General features: G+C 40.9%; 1 protein-coding gene across 1 annotated transcript; it reads left to right on the forward strand.

Moving 5' to 3' along the window:
* Positions 1–685: 685 nt before the first annotated feature.
* Positions 686–21,451, forward strand: IMPA2 (inositol monophosphatase 2; the record flags this gene model as incomplete). Its single annotated transcript, XM_082015269.1, has 8 exons — positions 686–1,224; positions 8,035–8,168; positions 12,591–12,695; positions 14,055–14,100; positions 16,390–16,498; positions 20,051–20,159; positions 20,333–20,484; positions 21,336–21,451. Exons 1-8 carry the CDS (start codon positions 1,108–1,110, stop codon positions 21,449–21,451), a joined length of 888 nt encoding a protein of 295 aa, XP_081871395.1. The 5' UTR covers positions 686–1,107.
* Positions 21,452–22,589: the final 1,138 nt, after the last annotated feature.

A 22,589-nucleotide genomic window follows, 5' to 3' on the forward strand; every position in this document is an offset into this window, starting at 1 on the left:
GGCAGACAAAGTGTACATTCCCAACACTGACTTGGTGTTTTAAGTATTACAGACTGCTTGCTCTATTACATAATCACGTATTCATCGTAGGCCGCCTTTTTTCTACAAGGTGGATCTAGAATTGCTCAGCTGTCTGCCACAAGTCCCCTACTCCACTGGCTGAAATGCATGGTAATTTGGCTTATACGGTTTCTGGAACAGTAGGTTCTTAATTCTCTTCTTCTCATCCTTGACAAATCCAAAATGACATACGAAAACAAGTAAAAAATCTAAAGGGCAATGTATTTGTTACCATACGCTTTAATTCCCAAGCACTAACAAATTAAAAATCCGAACTGCCTTTCCACTCCCGAGGCCATTTTTTCCCCCCGTTTTTCCCTCCATTCTCGAGGTGGCCGATGCCAGCCGTCAGCTTGCCCCCGCAAAGCCCGGGCACCGCTGGCGGCCGGCCTCCCGTTCCCCGCGATGGCCCTTCGCCTCCGACGCACCGGCAGGCCCCGGCGCCCCGGCCCCCCGGCCGCGGCTGACGGGCCGCTCCCGCCCGCAGCGCTGGTGGCACAAGGGCAGCGGGACCCCTGAGGAAACGGCGGGCCGTTCTCTCGGAGGAAACAATAAGGCCCCAGCCCCGGGCGGGGGAGTCCGGCCCGGCCGGAGGTGAACAGCCGCGGCGCCATGTCAGGCGGGGCGGCCGGGCCACGGCCACGGCGATGGCGGCGGCGCGGGGCGGGCCGGGCTGGCGGCCTCCCCGCCACATCCTGCCCTCCGCGGCGCGGCTCAGCCTCGGCGCTCGTCTCCGTGTCACCCCCCGCCTCTCCCGGCCCTTCTCCGCCCCCGGGGCTCACCTAAAGTCAGCGCCCAGCAGCCGGGCGCCGCGCTGCAGCCCGCCTTCCCCATTGATCGCGGCGGCCGCCGGGCCACATCCCTCCGCCCCGCTCCCCTCGGCGGGGCGGTGCCGGGGCGCGGAGTGACAGCGGCGGCCGCGGCGCACCGGACGGGCGGGAGGTGGTGTGCGCGCCGGGCACACTCCTCCGCGGCCGCTCCTCAGCGGGGAGCCGGGCCCCCGCGCCCCCCGGCCCTGCCCCGGGCAGCGGAGCCGCCGCCGCTGCTATGAAGCCGTGCGAGGAGGAGGAGGAGGAAGGGGGGTCGGCGGCGGCCGGCGGCGGCGGGGACCCCTGGAAGGAGTGCGCGGAGGTGGCGGTGCAGCTGGCGCTCCGCGCCGGGCAGGTGAGAGCCGCGCCGCCGCCCGCCCCGCTCCGCTCCGGGATGCTGCCCGGCGGCGGGACGGGGCCGCGGAGGGGCCCGGGGGAGGCGGGTCGGGCTGCCCCGAGGCTGGAGCATCCTTCTCCCGGGCGGTTGTACCGAGTGCGCTTCTAAATTAAAAAAAAAAAAAAAAAAAAAAAAAAAGAGCCGGGCGGGTTGAGGAAGGGCCGCCTGGGCACTTGGCTGGTGCGGCAGAGCCGGGGAGGAGGAGGGCGGCAGGGCTCGGCCCCCGCACAGCCGGGCCGCCGCCGGGGCCCTCGGCCGCTTCCCTCTGCAGCGGGAGGGAAGCAGCGGGGACCCCTTCCCTCGGCGGCTGCACCTCTCGGGGTCGCTTCCCTCGGGGGCTGCACCCCTCGGGGGCTGCACCCCTCAGGGGCTGCATCCAGCGTAAAAGACGAGGAGGCACTTCAGGTGAAAGCAGATTTATTTTGTGACTCACAGTATTTTTATTTCATTTAAAAAAAAAAAAAGGCAGTTTTTTCAGCTTGAAGGTGCTGTGGTAACTTTTTCAAATATATACCAAGTGTTTATTCTGCTACTGTAATATTTTGGAGCATGCTGTGATGCTCAGGTTGCATTTCTGTACATCTGAGGGTTTATGCTGTGGTGCGTTTATCCAGAATATTGTGTCTTTACACATTACAGTACCAGCATTTGTTTTTGAGCCGCTTGTGCAGAGAAACATAGTCGTGTCAGGGAAGTTTTGTCTTCTTGTTATATATACCAAGTGCTTTCAGAGTGACTGAAATTCACTTGCTAGGGATAAATCAGCAGTGGCTCTGTGAAGATCTATGGTAGCTTATTTAAGATCTGTGTTGCGACACAGCAGAAGGTTAGTCATCTCAGGAGACATCCTAGCCCCACTGTGTGCAGCAGCAAAACTTCCACTGACTCTAGCAGAGCCAAGAAGTGGGATCAGGAGATTGTTCAGATGAGAAATTGGGTAAAACACAAACCTCGGCAACATGTATTTCTCTTCTGCTTCCATTCTGCTCTATTTTGAAACACACTTTGTACCTGTGCACTGTGACTTAAGGAGAAGATAGAAGACCCCTTTTCTGTCTTGAGTCCAGGACCTGTAAGTTTTCCTTAATATGTGTTATTAAACATTTTTTCTCCTTAATAGAAGACACACACAAAGATGAACAGAATGCCAGAGGAGAAAAGACTTGTTTTAGTAGGACAGGGAATAAATGGATAATCCAAATCAGGATGACAGGTCATGCTCTCACAGACTCTCCAAAGAGGAGTTTCTCCAGCATACTCATTCTGCCAGCCATTTCACAAGACAGATTCTCATTACTTGCTCAAGCCTCCACACCTTATTTCTCAAAATATCAATTTATGAAGACGGCTATAACCATCTCCAGCCATTGTAATCACCCAGAAAATCACAGCTGAGCACTTTTTCCTGGAAGAAATAAACATGCCAGAAGATTAATTCTTGCATCTTTTTAGTTCACAGTTTGCCATTGCTACCTTGGAACTGGCATGAAAAGGCTGATTCCATGGCAGGCCAAATTTAAACGAGTCAAGGATGTTGTTTAAGACTTGGAACTGGGTAGGATTTTTTTTTAAACTTTGTAATGTTAAGGAATGTTTTTAGTTATGAAAACCAGCAGAGATCCTTGTGGAAGAAAAGGTGCAGATAGGGCTGTATATTTTATTTGTGTCAATCCACTTCCAGTTATTCCCAAAAGAAGCTAGAGATGAGGACACAAAATGCACTGTAACATAGGTTTGATAGGACTGGATTTTTGTTGAAAATTGACCAATAAAATTGAGTTTTATTTTGGTTACCAAAAATAGTCAATTCCACTGGTCAAGTTCATCTTTTTCATCTGACTTGCTTCCCATCCCTCAGACCTCTCCACGTTTGCCTCCATCCCCAGAAATCTGCTTGCACTGTCTCCCCAGATCTGAGTCCTGTTTCCATCCCTGCATGAAATTTTGCCATTTCAGCCTTTCTTTTAAGGCCCTCCATTTCTTGGGACCATGGCAGGTTAGAAAGGCTTGGAATTGTTAGAGGGTGTCTACGAGAGTCTTCGTGCAGAGGCCAATGTGAAGAAAGGCATGCAAGTCAAGATTCTGGATTTCTAGGAGAAGTTAACCAGCAATACAGTCTCCTGGTCTCCCGTTTTGGCTTATATGACTGTTTGGCTTATATTGCATCATGTTTCATGAGTATAGGTAAAATATATCTTCTTTCCAACATCTGGAATTGTTTCTTCTAAACTTAAAAAGCTGATAAGGAAATGATTGTTTGGATATGTGTCAAAAGTGATCTTGCTGGAGTAACTTCTCTTCCCAGGTTAAAATCATTGCCTCTCTTGCCCATCCTGTTACTTAGTTCCATTATTTTTACGAAATATCACAGGCTCTTGTCTAATATATATGGCTCTTCATAATGAGGATGGCCATGGTTTTGTAACCTCTGTAATTGACCTGCATTAAAATTATGTCTAATTTGCTCTATAAGGCCACATATAACTTCAAACCTCTGTTCTGCTTTTTCTGTGGGCAAGCTCTGCTTGCTATGTTCATGGGAATACGCCTGTTGGCTTTACATGAGTTTTTGCTAAGGAAAAGCAGGCAGGACTAGTCTCTGCGTCTTTGATGCTGCTGAAAGCACTGAGTGGTATTTGCACAGTTCTCTGCAATTACAGTTAGAGAAACTTCACCAAAATGAGTAGATGTGCATCCAGGTGAAAACAAGTCTGAGAAACTGTGACTAGAAGCTAGCATGTTGAAGTCCACACAAACTAATTTTTTTTTTTACTTCCCCCTCCCCCCCCAAAATAGTTTTAGGGGGCATAAGAGACCCAGCAGAATCCCACTAAAAAAAGGAAAAATTTCCACTGATATTCTAAGATTTTTTCCAAGTTTTCCACCATATTTGCTCCCAGGGTATATTGTTAAGCTATTTTCTATGGAACATAGAAAGATTTTTTAGCAAACTAGATTGCTATTTCCTAAGTTATTTTCAGGTAGTTATGCTTTTTATCTAGATGTTTGATTTTACCAGTGAGCAAATATTTCAGGACAATATTGCAAGCAAGTAAATCCATCTTGGAGCTCCCAGAAGCATATGGTGAGTGCAAGCAGTACAGTGAGATGAAATATCTTAACATGAGCACCTTGCTGTAGGTGGCTGTCCTGGCAGGTATTGGGGGAGAAGGCATCTTAGCCCTCTGTCCTCTCCATTCTCCTTTGTATGACCTAATGTCACAAAGGCGTTAGGAAAGGAAGAGTCCGGGACCATGACTGTACTGAGCCCTTGCAGTTCCATTTCCCCTGCTCCATGGCAAATGAAGAGACCAAGGACAACCTGGGTCTTGCTCTGTGATGTGGTCTTCATGCATGTACTGGTGTAAATGCCCCTTCCTTTGCATAATGCTTCAAATGCTCCCAAGCAGGATATTAGGATAAGGTCTAGACAATTCTTTATTAGTGGAGGGGCAGCATGGGCTAAAAGTGTTAAGTGACTCTGCTCAAAGTAACCACTCGCAAAAATCAGCTGCTCAGAAATTGCTGTAAAGTCTCCATAATCTAGGGACAGCCTATAATACAGTGCTAAAGCCTAGTAAAATACATTTACAGCCAAAATACAGCATCTTAGTTGCCAATTTCATTGTAGAATACTGATAGTGCACAATCAGCTGTTTTCATTTCATCAGCCTGTAGTTCCTTTGGTCTTCCACTTACGTGCTGCCTGTTACTTGGAGAGAGACTTTTACGGAGCTCTATGCCCAGCTGGGAAGACCAGGCAATTGCTGTAGGTATCTACAAACCTTGTCATAAGGCTCCTGCAAGGAGAGGAGATGAGTGATGTTCTCGAAGTACTCGGAGGCACCAGGCTCTAACACCCTTTGCAGGCAGATGATTTTTAGGGATTATTCAACATAAGCTGGATGCTGCACAGCTCTGAGCTATTTGATAAATTTGTGAAGAATAAAAGCTGTTTCATCAATGGTGCAGGGAATGTGATCTCTTTGTGGGACTCTGGCTTGGATTGCATACCTGTACAAGCTGGTGCAAATGCATGAGTCCCTTTTGTCAAACCCTTCATAAAAGGCAGAGAATTAGCAGGGACCCAACCATCCAACGGCATCACCTGGGTACCATGGGCGAGCTAATACAGATGTGGTGCCCATTTGTGGCTGGTGACTTCAGCACAGCATCATGACTTCTCTCCTGCTCTCCCCGCAACACACCAGCTGCACAAGAGGTGGGGAGAAGCAGTCCATTGCAGGGCTGACTGATGGGTGTCACGACCCCTTGGCATGGGCCTGCATGGCTTGAGGAGGAGATGGGCGAGAAGGCCCTCAGCCACCGTGTCCTATCAGTCACACCCTTGGCTGTTCCCACCTCCAAAGTGACTGGAGCCTCAGGCTCGCACATGCAGGTCACCAGAGAAATGGGCAGCGTGGGTTTTGTTTGATAGTGGGCACATCAACCAGTCTAACCACCTTCTGCTGACAGAGAGCTACTGGGCAACAGTGGGAGTTACAGAAGTGATGAAGTTTTAGAAAAGCTTTTGGTAAGAGTTTTTCCGTGTAAGTGCATTGTGAATCTGGTTACTGTAAGGCTACTACAGAACCCTCTGGGAAAACAGGATATTTTTAATAGCTGTCATATCGGTGAAATTTATCAAGTAGGATCCGGCAAAAATCCAGTTTTGGACCCAGTAAATGTTCAGTATTTTAATGAAGGACTTGAATGACAGAATAGAGTGTATACCACCCCACATGTAAAACCCACAAACAGATCAAAGTGAGAGGAATGGTGAGCACTTTGGAGGACAGGAATCAAGTTTAAAATGGTCATGAACAACCAGAGAAAGGATCAGAAATGAAAAATATTAAATTCAGTGATGAGAGGTGCAAAGGATTGTATTCAAAAAGGAGAGATCAAGTGCCGGAGCACAGGATGAAAAGCGAGCGATTGCAGAGCACATCCACAGGAGAGAACTTTCACCTCCGCTCTTTTTACAGCAAAGCTCAGGTGTGATCTCACTCCCCCACTGAGCAGTGGCACTTACTGATTTAAATGGCTGCAAAAATCTCCACTATGTATTAAAACTGAATAGGAGTCAAGAACTACAAAGAAACTCAAATGTTCTCTATTGAAAGGAGTGTTTAAGGAGAGAAATGAGAAGTAGTATTCCTCCTCTATTTGACCACGTGAAGTTCTGAGCCTAATGCTAAGCATTTACTTATACACAGACAGTATAAAAGTAAAGAAGAACAAATTTAAATAAAAGGCATCAGCACAGCAGTTTTTTAGAATACACAATGGAGGTGGGCGAAGTGTTTTGGATTTTGCTTCGGACCAAAGAGCAGCTCAAGGGCCTTCCTAGAGCTGCACTTCTACGCTTCTGTGGTAAAACCACCAAGAAGACCATGCAGGGCATTAAGAAGAGTAAAAAGATGAAGTGCGGTTAATATTTTGATATACAATAATGAACTTTAGCAAGATCTTGGACCAAAAAGTATTAACCTGCCCTCACGAGCTCAGTAAATAATGGTAGCTGACGTTTTACGGCTCATGAAACAGAAACGTTAGTCCAGACGCCTTCTGTACTAAGGCAACAGTCAGCAAGGTCCATTGCGTGTCAGAACAATCAGCACACCCTTCCAGCGTAGTGTTTCATACTATGAAAACCAAGAGCTGAGACTGAAGTTTGGGAGTTGCTGGTTCCCTTTCCCATGCCTAATCCAGCAAAACTGTTTTCTTTGGTCATCAGTTCTCTTTAGATGGTTTTAAAATATTTTGATCAATGGAAATTTAGGAAAACAATTGAAATACAAGTTTTAGAAGGGACTTGGAATATTGGTCTTGTTGGCGCTGGTTTTAGTTAATATAATTCTATACAAATAAGTGGCGCTTAATTTTTGCTTTGCTTTGGTTGTCCTAATTTCAAATCGTTTATAGTTTTCACTGGTTGAAAAATAAGTCAGCTCCTTTTGTAAGTTGAGCATTATCATCCTGCCTTCTTATTCTTCTTTTTAATGAGGGAGTGGAAAAAAACAGAAAGAAAATGGGAAAATTAGGAAAAAGCTTTTATTAACTGTTTTCCCATATGTGCATTTCCACTTGATGTGGTTGAGTTTATAACAGTAAAACCCTTGAGAAGGAGATAAAGACTTTTCCAGAAGATAATGTAGGGTTAGGTCACTGGTTCCATATCTGGGGAAAAGTCTAAATTTTTGTTTTTATTCAATACATAGCGATTCTTTGGGAACAGTGGGTGGTCAGCACTTGAAGTTCCAAAACCCCATATACACATGAAAAAATAAACTTTGTGTGTCTTTGTTGGCAAAAAAAGAGATCAATGGGGTTTGCCTTATTGCATGTTTTTTTAAAGTAAGAGAGCAGTGGGGTATTGGCCCTATAGATTAAAAAAACACAAAAAAAGGGTTTCCATGGAAAATTCCTGAGCCTCAAGGTTCTTTCTTATCTTACGTGTATTTTTTTGTAATTTCCTAAATCATGATGGCTGCCATCATCCTTTTATTCCATTAGTTGCAGCCCATTCATTGATCCTTTTCTGAACTGTCAAGAGACATTCTTGCAGAGTGATTCAAAATGCCATTTTCCCCAAGACTACTGGTTATCTCAGAAAGATTTTTAGTCATAAAAATTAGAACAAGCTCTGGTAGAATTAGGCCTACAACTGTTTTTCAGGATTAGCTATAATTTTTCAGTAAATATATTATTCTGGTGTGCACAGGGTGAATGGCAATAAATCCGATTTGTGAACTTCTGTTTCAGATTATTAGGAAAGCTCTAACAGAGGAAAAACAAGTGTCCACAAAGACATCTGCAGCAGATCTAGTGACAGAAACTGATCATTATGTGGAAAATTTAATTATTTCTGTTCTGAAAGAGAAGTTTCCCTCTCACAGGTGAGTGCCTATAGAAAGAAACTGTCAATGACCTTTGTTCCTTTAAGAGCTGTATATCTGACTGGCATTTAAAGGTGATTTTAAAAGTCTATATATCTCTCTTACATATTAGCCTACTGCTGCTGGACACTTTCACAGGACACCTTTTTTTAAAAGTACCATTTCCCTATACTTAGTACTTCATATTTTCTAATGGTTATGTTTCTTAATATATGTATTTAATAGTAATGTTTCCTCTGTAGGTACATTATGTATGTTTTCATATGAATCTCCATTATTTTCAGAATATTGATCTGTTCTCTATTGTGTAAGAATTATGCTAAGGACTTGTATTAAAATAAAGCTGAAATTAATGATAGCAAAGGTCGCATCCTGCAGACCTTTCGTTCACTTGCTTTTGCCATCACACATAAGCATTGGCCAGATCAGGAAAAGTATCGTATTTAATCACATTTACCTTGTGTTGTGTAGAATCCTAAAATCAGTGAGAAGCAGGGTTGTTTATCATCATTTGATGCATATATCATTTGAAAATAACAACTCCTACTACATGCACAGATTAGACAGAGGTTTGGTATTAGTTGGTTGGGCTTGGTTTGATGCAAAGACTCTGCAATTGGTTTCCACATTTGACTCCAGTCCACAAGGATAAAGTTCATCTTCCCGCAGAGCCAGTGCAGAGCCTGTGTATCCCTTAAATACTGTATGACTTCCTTCTAACTGTGTGCATCTCTGATGGAGATGAGCCTTGCGCTGCGCAGAAGTCAACAAAGGTGAAAATCTGGAGGGCTCAGCTACTAATCTGATTGTCGTCCATGCTGCTGGGAAAAAAAAAAAACACCATAAGAAGAAGTAGAAAGAACATTATATACCAAATATGGCTTTCCAAATACGTGTTGCATGTGATCACATATTGAAGCAGTATTGTACAGCATAATGTGTGGTTCTTGGCCGTGATTCTCAAGAGAGTGCCAGGCTTTACAAGCCTATTATTTGTGTAATATTCCTTCTACTATTGCTGGCTCTGCTCTTTCCTCATCTCCACTCTTACGTGTTTTTTTTTTTTTCCTTGAACAGTCTGGCAGAGAACATAAAACATACATATTTCACATAAAACAAGAATCATTAGAAGCACTCGAGTTAACTCAGAATGGGAACAAAAGTTGTAAGGTCAACATAGACCTAGGAACTGAAAAATCTCTGACTTTATTAACTCTGTAAAGTTAACTTCTGACTTTATAAGCAAACAAAAGAATTGCCATTTCTTTAAGACAATTATTTTTTGCTGATGTTGGTTGTTGGTTTTGGTTGGAGTTTGCTCAGACAGTGAATCTATTTAGATTAAACAATAGATTAAAACCAGATTTAACAAGACTAGATTAAAACACTTGCATTGAGGAGCCCACAGCAGCAATCAAGGTTTAAAGTGCAATGTAAACATTAAAAGATCATTTAAATTGTGTTCAGTCTTTCCCCTAATCTGGCTGTTGAAAGCATCACTGAATATTTCTGTTATTTCTTTTTCTCTTAAATCTTCTTGATTTTTATGTGCTCTGAATCAAAAATGTACCTCAGGAGTTACAAAAATTTTAAGGGATCTCATTAGAATCCATGCCATTTGCACCGTGGCAATGATGAGTCTTGAGATACTGGAAACATACTCAGAAGTAAAGAGAAATATTAGGAAAACCTGTTAAAAAGTTTATTGTGTCCCATGTTTCTTTCTTCTTCTCTCTGCTTGGCTAAGTGGTACGTATCATCCACATTCGTGCTTCACCCAAGTTTTCATCTTTGCCCATTCTTTGATATTCTGATATGCTCCAAGGGAGTCTTTTCAAAAGAACATTTTTTGTGGTAGATCTTTGAGTTGTGGGTAGGCACAGCCAGAATATCGGGGGTTACTGGTTGAAAAAGGTTATCGTGCCATTTGCCCATGTTATTATTATGCAAGTTGTCATCTTTGGTGTTGATTGTGGCCTTAATCCTGTAGACATTAAAGTCAGGACACAGCCATTACAGAGGGTGACATCCAACTCTCGCTGCCCGGCTTTCCGCCCTCAGACCCCCCATAAGGGGATAGGTGAGGGATAGCCCCGGTTTGAACCTCCTGCACTCGACTGGGTATCACTCCTGCTGCAGTTTACACTGTGCTACAGTTTCCCTGCTGTTCCAGCACTGAGTTTCAGAGTGGCACCGTGGTATGAACAGATGTCCACTAAGGCTAGGCTGAAATTACTGGACTCATTTTCGGTGGGAGAAAACTTAAATCCAGATTTGAAGAGAGGTCAACAGAGCTGGCAGGCTGGCATATTAAATTAACTGCTGTAATAACATGGCTACCCTTCCCACTTCTCAAGCTGTTCCTAAAATTTGGTCTCCAGTACTTCAGGCTGAATATTTTGCTTGGTTTGCATGTTTTTACAGGAGAGAGAGCCACAGAGCAACACATCTGATGTTGGCTTTGAGGGCCTCTCACAGTACCCGGTACTGTATAACAGCAAGGGGCTTATTTTAACCTATTAGCCCAAATTTCATAAAATGTGCACCTAATTTGTCCTACAACCATTTTGGAAAACGGTTTGGAAGACTTTATCAATGGCACTGCTGTGCCCCGGCTTCACGTTAACACTTCTGCATGTGAGGACTGCAGCATCGCACCCCGCTGTAAGGAAAAGGCGAGAGAAAGACGATGCTTGAGGGCAAAACACCGTACACAGAAATACTCTTGTCTTTAAAGAGGTTCCCATTTCACCTTTCTTTGGCAAGACAACAGCTACAGCTCGTGCTCTGGCTGGGGGAGCTGGGAGCGTTGAAGCAGAGGTATAATTTACGGGGAAGGTGGACAAGCTGAGATGGGAGGTAAGGTGCTCCATCTGCCAGAAGATGAGCTTCCTCTGCAGCCAGCAGCGCGGCTGAAGCATACGGTTGGATTTAGGTGCTAATTACAAGATCTGTAAAAGCAAAAGACAAATGATACAACACCAACAAGACAAAATAATGGAATATTTCAAGCAAGGAGTCTGCGAAGTGTTTTGTTTGACTGAGAATTTCAAACACTTGTTCAAGACTTTCTTTCTTCTCGGTGGCACACTAACACTTTACCCTTCAGCTGTTATCTTTAATGGCGATGAAAATAGTAACAAACACTTCCTACTTCCCTCTTCATACCAACTGGGGGCCCATAATGCCATTAAAATAGTCCCTTTCTACTGAGGGAAAGGCGAAGTAGCATTTGGAAAATTCAAGAAGTCTCCTCCTGTGCTGTCTGCAGAACATTTTAAGCCCATGTTTGCAAGTGTTATGTGGCATCATACGGTGCATGTTGAGCCCACAACAGCAAACAGCTGCTACTCTAGTCCCAGCGAAGCAACCGTTTCTGCAAAAGACATTTTCTCTTAATTGTATCCATTTTTTTTTCTCTTTGCACCTTCAAGAGAAGCTTTTTCATCTTCAGGCATTGCAGGAATTTCACATTTGAACAACTACCAGTTGTTCAAATGTGAAACCAAAAACAAGATCCAGTACTAGCAGTCTGATTCTACACCTTCTGTACATACAGGACTTTATTCAAATCTGTGAGAGTAGCACCTGCACAACACTTACAGAAATAGACCCTGAGCAGTTTATGGGAGTGCAGGGATAATTAAGGTCAGCAGGAAATATGCCAGAACTGGATGTTCGTTTCCCAGGGAAAAAGGAGGGGAGGAAAAAAGCAGGGGAGGAAAAAAGCATATCTACTAAAAGAAATTGGGACAGAACAACAGAACAGAAGATGAGCTCAGATTTCAGTGTGTGCCTTGTGCATCCAAACAACAAACAAAAAAATTAATTTGTTGATTTTCTCTGGGTCATGGGAAAAAGAAAGTTCAGCTTTGTAAACCTTTTAATTTCCTGAGTCAGACTACTGTAAAAAATTCAAGTAGGAGTGAGATTGTGGATTTTCTAAAAGTGCATTATTTCCTGCTGACTGAATTTGACTGCAAAAGAGAAGTAGCTACACTTCGCAGTTTATTTTACTTACTGCAAGAGACAGGCCTAACCCATAAAATTACATTCTGAACTAAAAAATCCTGCTTCTGGAGTTCCAGGGATGTCAGTTCAGATCCATTTCTGCATTCATTTAATGACTTTCTTAATTTTGTATTGCAAAAGTAAATATAACCATTTTTTTAAAACTTTTTTACCATGTAAAATAGTATGCTATAAATTTGAGAACTCTACTTCAAAGTTTCTATGAAAGTTCCCCATTCCCAAATGAAAAAAGCAGTATGTGTGCTTATACATACACAATTTTGTGTGTGTGTGTGTATATATATAAAAATTAAGTACCTCTTCAAAAACAGAAAGATGGAGTTTGACTTTCCAAGTCACATATCTAAGCCAATTTTCTGGGACACTTTTTTTACTCCACACCAAATGCAGGTTTATTGCGGAAGAATCCACTGCTGCTGGTTCAAAATGTGTCCTCACCGACAGTCCAACCTGGATTATTGACCCTGTTGATGGAACGTGCAACTTTGTGCACAGGTAAGTGGACAGTGAACTGGGAAATACATACAAAATCCAAAATGTAGCTTCTCACAAATCCTCCCTTCTGCTTAAAGGTGTTTTACTGTGGTAGATTTATTCCTTTGACTCATAAGTAGGAGTCATCCCTTTATCTTTTTGTACCTCGCATAGCGTATCTGAGGGAGTGTGTGTTTGTGCTGGAGAGCTCTATACTGTTATCTAAAGGTAAGCTAAAGTTTCTGCTGATTGCTTAATGACCCAAAGCTCTTGACTCACAGCTCATTTATATATAACCGCACATTGACGTGCACAGACTTGAGCTCAACTGGAGGAACAAGGCTGTGCTATGATGACACTTGGCCTAACGCCCTATGTGGTTGTTACACATTCCTTTTAGTAGTGGTGTTTTCTCCCTTTCAGATACAAATGCTCCATTTTTCCTGGGAAGTACAACCATTGCATATGGTAGGACTGAAAAATAAGTTGTACATAGATATTGGTTTTAAATTTCTCTAATGCCTCTCTGCAAAAAGAAATCTAGGGATTGTTACTGCAAAAATGCAAAAGTTTAATTCATTATTTGAGTGCTAGGAGTTGCAAACTAATGACTGTTCATAATACTTCTACTTAAAAACCTTAAATATGTTCTGCCTTATAGTTAATGACAACATAACTGCAGTTATCATTAAAAAAAAGGCATTTCTTTGACTTTTGGTGCAATTACATAGAATTCAAGGGGAGGTTGGGTGGGTATCATGCTGGTGTTTCATGCAATTAAGTGAGACTGTCTCTTTCTGGCAATATTTTATGGACTTTTACAGCCCTTTTAAAATGTGTTTTTAAGAAATGAATTTATTTCATTGTTTAAAATGGAATAATTGTACTGTGGTCAAAAGGACCAAATTAAATACGCAGTCATCACTTTGACAAAAGAGAGGGTAGAGGAACTGGTTTCTCCTTATGTTGATGTCATCAGCAAGGTATCTCCATGCTACCTAATTGCTATCTCAGATGCTTGAACTTTAACACAATGTGCTCTTAAAAGTGATGACTTGTTATAACAACATTAATGGTTTTATACTGGATAATTGAATTACACTAAGGCAAAAAGATCACTAAAATATACAACACATTTAGTATAAAAATCCTGATATCTTCATGTGTTTATTTCTAGCCTTCTTCAATATGAAATTACATTTTTAAAGGAATTGACAAAGTTAAAGAGGCTGACAAAGGAGAAAGAGTACAATGTCAAGAGCATTTTGACACAAGTAAAATCACAGAGCTCCATGTAGGGTTTTGTTGCCTAAGGGAGTTGCATAAAGAGCAAGTTCACAGATTTTCCATCAATGATACTTCATTTCCTATTTTTCACAGATTTCCAACAGTGGCAGTGAGCATTGGATTTGCTGTTAACAGAGAGGTATGAAGTATGTTCTTTAAGATGGGTACCTCAGAGCTGGTTAGAAGCCTCAAAACCATGTGTGAACTTTAAATAAAATAAAATTTGAAAAAAAAAATCATATTTGATCATGCTCTACTAGTCTAAAATCATAGCCCTGCAAAACTTATGTATAAAAACTAGCAATTACAAGACAATTCTTACAAATTGTTATAAATATTATAGGATTTATGGGGGGGAAAAAAGGGAGTACTAGTGTGAGCAAGGTTTTGTAAGACAAAACCATGATGAGTTAAATATAGTGCTGCCAATTCATAATTTAAACATGTCTTCCAGTGTTCTTATGTTATTATTATTGCTTCTTTCCTGCTAGCAGTATCTGTGAAAGCTAACTGCTGTTATGAAGCAATTCAGAACTGATTTCTATGAAGAGTGCAAAATTATGGGCCTAGTTCATTTAATCTTTGTGGTTTTCTTAACGTAGTAAAATAACTATATTTCCTGCATGAGAGCTTGATTACGGGGCGGGGGGGAAGTACCTAGCCTTCATATGTGCCATTTCGAATTTCCTAGCTTTACTTGTTCATGCTAGTGCCTTTTCTCCAGATGTTGCCGATTTACAGTTTGATACATACAGAAGAAATAGCTATTCAAATTGCCAAGGCATGTGCCTCTTTCAGCCTCATTCCACGATCTTAAATATATGTAATAGCTGTGAGTGAAGCCAGCAAGAATTCTGTGCAATAACAACGTAGTGTTATTAGGCTCTTACTGATTTAAACAGATTAATATTGTGTACTTCTCTAGTTAGACTTTTCAAACATGGAAACTGCAGAGAAACACTTCCATGCTTTTCTGAAATTCATTCATTCCCAAAGGTCCTTGTGATACTACATATTATTACCAGACAGCTTTCTCCAATATTTATGTTTTCTAGAACACCATCATGATTTTGATGCTGCATATTTTGGGTTATGTAAACTAAACAAAGCTGAAACAAAAACAAAGAATGATGTTAAATCTCCCTCTGTAAACAAATGGGAAAAGGAGAAAAAAGTAGTAAGCTGAAAAGGAGCCAAAGTACACACAGGGGAACTGGCCTGAATGTAAGCCTTGAACAGAACTGAAGAAATTCCTGCAGATGTCTTCAGGGAAAGAGTCTATTAATAATGTGTTCCTCAAAAGACCCCTTGGTTTAGATGGGATCTTAGGGTAGGGAGCAAGGACAGTCTATTCCCTTTGAATTGTCTCTGATGAACACCAATGATTATCCACATTGAATGGAGGAGGGCAGCAGGAAAAGATTGGGAGTCTAGAACATCTGAGGTGTTTTCTTGACCTTGTTACCAACTTCTTCTGTGACTTTGGGCAAGTCGCTTAATTTTTGTGTATCTGTCCACCCCTAAATAAAATATTGCTAATAGTACTAATCTAGGGGTGATTTTAGGAGCGGATCATTGAAGTTTGTAAAGTGCTTTAAAATCTTTTGGCGAAACCTATGAAAGTAATGGAATTTTTAAATACCTTGTGTTTAAAGTAGGGGTCAAATTCTGACCCTCTTCTCATTGGTAAACAGATACTCCCACAAAAATTCCAGTGTTGCTCATTCTCAAGCTTTCATTGAGGGTCACAATATTTAGTATTTCTCTTCAAACTCCTTCTCTTGGAGTCATGTGACTTCATGAGATTCTCACTTTTATGTGTAAACAAAAGGATTTTGCAGAGAAACGTTTGAACAAGTGGCTGGAGTGTCCTACTTGGGTTGAAAAGGCAGGCAAATAAATGCATCGTGAAAGGTGATGTGCGTATAAAGGCATCCTCTGTTAATAAACAGTGTGCCATGACTTCTGACTTTGGATGCCTTACTGATCATATCTATGTATTTGGGGCTGCAAATCTTCAGGGTCCCCCCGAAGTCAGTGGGATTACTTCTAGGTGTAACTGCTCACCAGCGAAAGTAAAGCGTGAGCCTTTGAGGACTTGCATACTTTCAATGAAAACATAGAGTTGAATTTAAAATCAGCTTAGCATTTAATCCATTCCAATGTGAACACAAACAAACTGCAAGTATAAGAGTTTAGGAGGTCACGAACAGATTGCATTAACTTCTCTTTATAAACTGAATTTTATATGACCTATATCTCAATATCACAGTAATAGTAAAATTATTCCAGTTTATTAGCATCGATATAATCTTTGATTACATGTACCAATTAAAATATTGCTGATCTTTCTGCCATTAGTAGTTGTTTATATTTATGATGAGTAATTTGAGTTGCATTCATTTCTTTCCTTTTCAAAATCTTAAAGCTTGAATTTGGTGTAATTTACCACTGCACTGAAGAACGATTATACACTGGTAGAAGAGGTCAAGGGGCATTTTGTAATGACAAAAGGCTTCAGGTATCAAAAGAGACAGGTTGGTCTAGATTTTGTTAGAACTCTAAAAGGAATATGTTAATTTTGTTTCAGAGTTGTTGCAAATCATCATTAGGATAATGAACATCATTATCCTGATGGAACGTATTTCACCTGCATGATAACTTTGTTGTTATGTGTTTGTTGTTTTCTGAAAAATCACAACTTTCCTCATTTTCTTTTTAAAGTATACATCTGAATATGAACTATTTAATAATCCTGAATTATTTTGCTTTATACCCATTGGTTAAAATAAGGAGGAATGAGTAGATTCACCAGTTTCATTCCAGCTGTACACTGACATAACTTTTTATGAGCAAGATGCAATGGGAATGGTGAATCAAATTCAGAGTACTATGGCAGCTGTTATTCACTTATTTTCCAATAAACTTGTACATCATAAAGTGTATTATGTCTTTAGGCATACATGCTAACAGTAAACTAAAGGATGCATGCTTCGTTAGGGGTTCTTTAACAGCTTGCTTTTTTGTGTGAGGTTATGTTTCAACATACAAATAGCTAGCAACACTTGGTCAACACTTTAATGGAATTCTTTTATTGGTAAACCAAGTCATAGATCTGTTTGTTTACCTAATGATAATAGATAACAATAATAGATGTGTGTAGGGAAGTTTTCTTTTAATCAATCAAAATGCAGAGGAGAACATAACACTCGGTTGTAGACAGAAGCAGACATGTGCCAGAAATGTACCTCACTGTACACAGGAGATGGTAAAAAATTCACCCCAAATACAGATTTAACGAACTTGAAACACAGTAAATTCAAGCAATTTAACATACAGATGTGCTGTAGTGCCCCAAGCACACCCTGCATCAAATCTTCCCTGAAATTTGGAAGTTTGGCTATTCACCTAAATTTATAGTGAACTGGGGACTCCCTATTTAGAGAGATGGAGCAAACTGTAAAGTCAGTGACCCCTAAGATTTTAATCCTTGATTATACAACACATTTTTGTCAGTGGTCAAATATCTCATATACCACAAAAACCCATGCTGGCAGAGACTGTTAGGAAAAACTAGAGGTGCTCCCAGTTGGACTGGCTGAGCCACTCTTGAAACGGCCTTAGTCGCTTTTGCAGGCAGAGTGTTCTGGTTTCCAGTTGAGCAAGGAACAATTTTGGCACATGCCACTTTTGTCCTCCTTTCTCTGGACATCCAGTCCTTGTAGGTGATTAGAAAGTAGCAAGGGAAGCAGACCTTCTGCCCTTCCAAATGCTTTGAAATTTTCCTTTTGTTTTGAGACATCATTTGGTGGTGGGCAATTTCACCAGTGAAGATGGATCTTCTTTAGTCTCACTTCTATTGATGTTTTAAGGGTATAAAATCACAGTTGCTCTTTCCTGTAAGGACTGTGGCTTCAGTGAAATAAAGCAACCGTGGAACAGAGAGTGTGTTTCTCTGTACCTACCACTGGAACTCAAGTAGCCTTCACCAATGCATGATGTGTTGGAGATCTAGGCTGTTATGTTACTTCATGCCTTTTGTTTCCCGGAAATGTGACTGTTGTATAACATCGATCTATGCTATACGTTCATGGTTCAGATGTAATAATTTGAAATCACAGTCCAGGCGAACACTGTGCTTTGTCAATGCCAAATTTTGTAGAGGTCTGGTATGGGAGTCCAAGCAGTCAGGGTACGCTTAAATGAAGGATCCATCTTCCCTTTGATCTTAAGTGATACTTTCTTCTCGTGCTTAGATTCAGGTCAGGCTTTACATGTGCTAATACTATAAGTGTATTTTCATTTTTTCATCTTCTGTGGTCAACAGAATTGGTCTTTTCCTCATAAATCTACCCATATCACTGTTAAATCTCTTCTACCAAGCCTCCTTATTTTCTTGGCCTCTATCAGAGTGAAGAGTAGCCAGAAAATTTTCTCTTGTACCTTGAATTCCTGAAACTCCATTGAATCTTGTGATCAGCCAGCTCCTCTTCCTACAGAGTCCTCCCTCTTCCTTGCCTTAGTCTCTTCATCCAATTTCTACCCGTAGCCTTGATTGAAAAAGGCTAAAAAAAAATTTGAGATCGATTTATGCATTAGAAATATATTTAATAACTCAAAAGAACAACTGTCTTAGTCATGACCTAGCTATGACTGTTGTGGTGTGAATGCTTGGTGCATTTCAGCAATGAGGCATGCATTAAATGTTCTGTAATTATAAACTTGGTCTGTTACGCAAAAAGACCTCGGGCAGGCTGCTTTCACCATCCAGTTTTAGGTAGTGGCTAAACAACGAATACCCTGCAGCGTGCCTGGATTGGTGTTTCTATATTTTATTGCAATATTTTAAAAAGTGGTTGTTAAATCTATGTTCCCACAGTTAAGCTTTGTGATACCCTGTAACTTTTAATCTAATTACATACCGGTTACTCACCAACCATTTACCGCATTGCTTGAATCCATAATGTTCCTCTGCAATACTAAATTCATTGGTAGCCTGTTTAATTAAATGATGTCTCACTCCAGCCTAATTTGCTTTTGAAAACCCCACTACTGCTGCTAAGAATTTTCAACTTATGCAATTAGCTGTAATAACCAGGTAGACATTCCGTATCTGAATGAATGCCTAGCCTTTAACCCAGGGTAGAAGGTGACACCTGACACTTGGGCACAGCCTAGTTAGTAAGTAATCAGCAACTAAATCTTTGAGTTTTGTCATATCTTTAACGCCTCCGAGTTCAGCTGGCACAGCAGAAGCAGGGACGCTTGGCATTTGGTCAACCATCTCCACCTACATTGGCATACGCTTGTTATACACTAGCGATATTCAGATCTCACGTGAGGACTACTTCAACACCTTGCAAGTCACTGTGAGTCTCTCCTTTGACTGTACTCAAGGCTGATATCCTCATCTGCTCTAGGTTAGAATTGTCCTTGCTGAACACAATACAAATATAACATCATCATCATCATCATCATCATCATTATTATTATTAAAGATACTGCTTTGGTTTGTGATAGGTTTTTTTTCAGTCATAAGATGTCTTCAGGCTTTGAAATGTCAGCATGAAAGGGAGCTAATACTGGGTGACTGGTGATTTAGGTAGAGACTTTTCTTTCCTCTTACTGTATTCCCAAATGTTTATCATCTGTTAACAAATTACATTAAAGTTCCCTATTCAAGTACCATCCTGTTTTCAAATATGATTAGATTAGCATCATAAATAGTTACTAGGTCACTGGTTTATTTTTAGTTGACTGTTAATGTTAGTAAATTTGCCAAAAGCTGACCGGTCAATGAAATAAAACAATGTATGGAAAGAGAGGAATGTAACAATGCATTCTTGTTTTTAATCTTCCTGTTCTTTTTTTTTAAAGTGCGTTTGGATCAGACCATTTGATATGAGAAATCTAGTCTTGCTTGAGTTTTTATGCAAAGCTGTCACTTATCTTATGAAAGAGTTTGGGGTAAAAAAAGGGACATGAAAATTGTTTTTCTGTGAAAAGTCCATTAGTGTTTAATTAAAAACAGATTTCCAAAATCTACCTGGAAGCTGTTGAATTAATGGAAACAACTACCTACATTGCAGATATCTCGAAGGCCTTAATTTTGACAGAAATTGGTCCAAAACGTGACCCTGCAACTTTGAAATTGTTCCTTGGTAACATTGAGAGATTGCTCAAGGCCCAAGCACATGGGTAAGATATTTTACAATATATGTCTCACATTTGTGACCAAAAGTAATTTTAAAAAACAAAAAAAACCAACAAAAAAAAAAAGTTCGTTGCACATTTTGCGATCTCGACACACAGGTTGAAATCAAAGGCATTTTCTGCTTTACTTTCCCGTCTCCCCTTCTCGTGGGGTTTAGGGTCCGTGTCATTGGGAGCTCGACCCTGGCTCTGTGCCATTTGGCAGCCGGCGCTGCAGATGCCTATTACCAGTTTGGCTTACACTGCTGGGACTTGGCAGCGGCAACTGTCATTATTAGAGAGGCGGGTGGCATTGTGATAGACACTTCAGGTGAGTAAAATATCCTTGTTTTCGTTGACTTTGGGGGGACTGAGTGGCTATTTCGGGGCGACTTGTGTTACCTCAGTACAGTCCTTCTCCTGTGGCTCTGTCTCATTTCTAGCAATATTCTGTAGAAACATCTGTACTCTCCACTAGACTCTGGCTGGTTATTCGTAACACGCTGATGTAATTCCAGCCAGAGGTTTCATCACATCAAAGGTCTTCTGAGTCAAACTGTATTTCCATGACTTTAATTCCTTTAAAGTATCAGATTTACAGTAAAGAACTAGCCCAGAAGATTGATAGATACGCTTAGATTCCAAACAGATTTCGGGAGAGGCGGCCTCCCGAGAAAGGAGGACATGTCTGACTGTATATAACTAGGAAGTACTCAGAGGAGTAAAGGAGAGGACAGTCTCCAGATTATTGTTATTCTATTAACTTAGATGGTACACATCTCAGAGTAATGGTTTACTGGTGACCAATATGTGGATACTGTGGAAAGATACAGTGGATTAAGAAGAAGGGTAGGCTGATTGGACTAATTTCTGTTCTGTCGCTTGCTGTTGCCAAAAGAATTTTGCATTTATTGTTGGATGCTGAACAAACCTAGGTATTCGCTGCTTCTGTTGCATACTGTAAGGCAAGGCACTGTATCTTGAATTTTCTGAAATCATTTTTGCCGGAGATTTCCAGGTAGGAGTTGCTGAATTAGGTTGTCCGTCCCACCCCTAAAGGAGCTACGTATGAAGTTGTTTCAGTGTTTCTGAACCTATTTAATTACAGCATGGTTTATATTAAAGAATATCTTGCCTTTTTACGTCACGTAAGACAGTTCTCATTAATCCTGTTGCCCTCAGGAGGACCTCTGGATCTTATGTCCTGCCGAGTGATTGCTGCGGGCACCAGAGAGATGGCTATGTTCATAGCTCAGGAAATACAAACTATTCACTACAGACGGGATGATGAAAATTAAATACTTAAAATATGGAGTCTGCCCTCCTGAACTATGTAACTTTTGCAAGATGGGTGGCTTAAAGGGTACGTGATTTCAGCAGGATGCTTTCTGTGGAGATTTTCTGTGTCAAATATTTTTTTATAAATTTATTACAATATGGGAAGGCATAGGGAGATTTTTAAACCTCTAAGAATTGTGTTTCCTTTTTAATATGTATCTCTTTCAGCAGTATCTTTTTTATAAGATAGCATATTTTACTTGTAGTAAATTAGTCTCTAAGTTGTAATTTCATATCTGTGGGGCTGATACTTAGTCTTTTGTAACATGCAGCTAAAAATGGAACTTTATTTTTACAGATGCAGATCTCAGGTAAATGAGCTTTAGGACTGTAGTAAGGACAAGTAGTTAAGACGTGTGCCTATAATACCCTTGTTCTATGATACTTAAGAATGCAATAAAAATGACATTATTGTTTCCTAACTACGGCATAGCTATATATCCGTATATATGTACACGTACATATATGTATGTCTGTGTGTATGTTTGTGGATATATACACCTATACATGTATATGCATGTATACACACACACACCCGTGTGTGTGTGTATATATATATATGGGTATCCTGGATGTTTACAGCAATTTAGAGAATGCGTAGCAGAAAGCTAATATCGGAAGTTATTTTTGGGTAAAGAGTATAGTTACATACGTGATTTCAGTAGGGGCTATCCAAATGGCAAATAACAGAGCTGATCATGGGAATTGTTTAATGATTTTACAAATTGTCCAGCTAGTTCTTGTTTCCCTTCATCCCTCTGCATGGGGATAAATCATACTATCCTACAGGCCTCTGTGAGATATTCAAACCTGCAAACACTTACTACCATAGAGTAATTATAGTTAAAACCAGGAATATTGAACTCCACTGAGTTACTCACAGTATTACCTACAACACACAGCAGGAGGGCCAGTGGAATAGAGCACAGTGTCAAGGAGCTGTTGATTTTAGAGAAACTTTGAGCAGAACAGCAGAACAGCAGGATTTGGCCCCTTGCAGGCAAGTTATTAAAAATATGCACACAAGAAATGCTTGCAAAATGTTGTAAATCACATCGCCTTCTTGCACAAAGTTGTAATTGCACTTTTTGATCTGAG

The sequence above is a fragment of the Phaethon aethereus genome, assembly GCF_964289735.1.
Source record: "Phaethon aethereus genome assembly, chromosome: 2".
NCBI lineage: Eukaryota > Metazoa > Chordata > Aves > Phaethontiformes > Phaethontidae > Phaethon > Phaethon aethereus.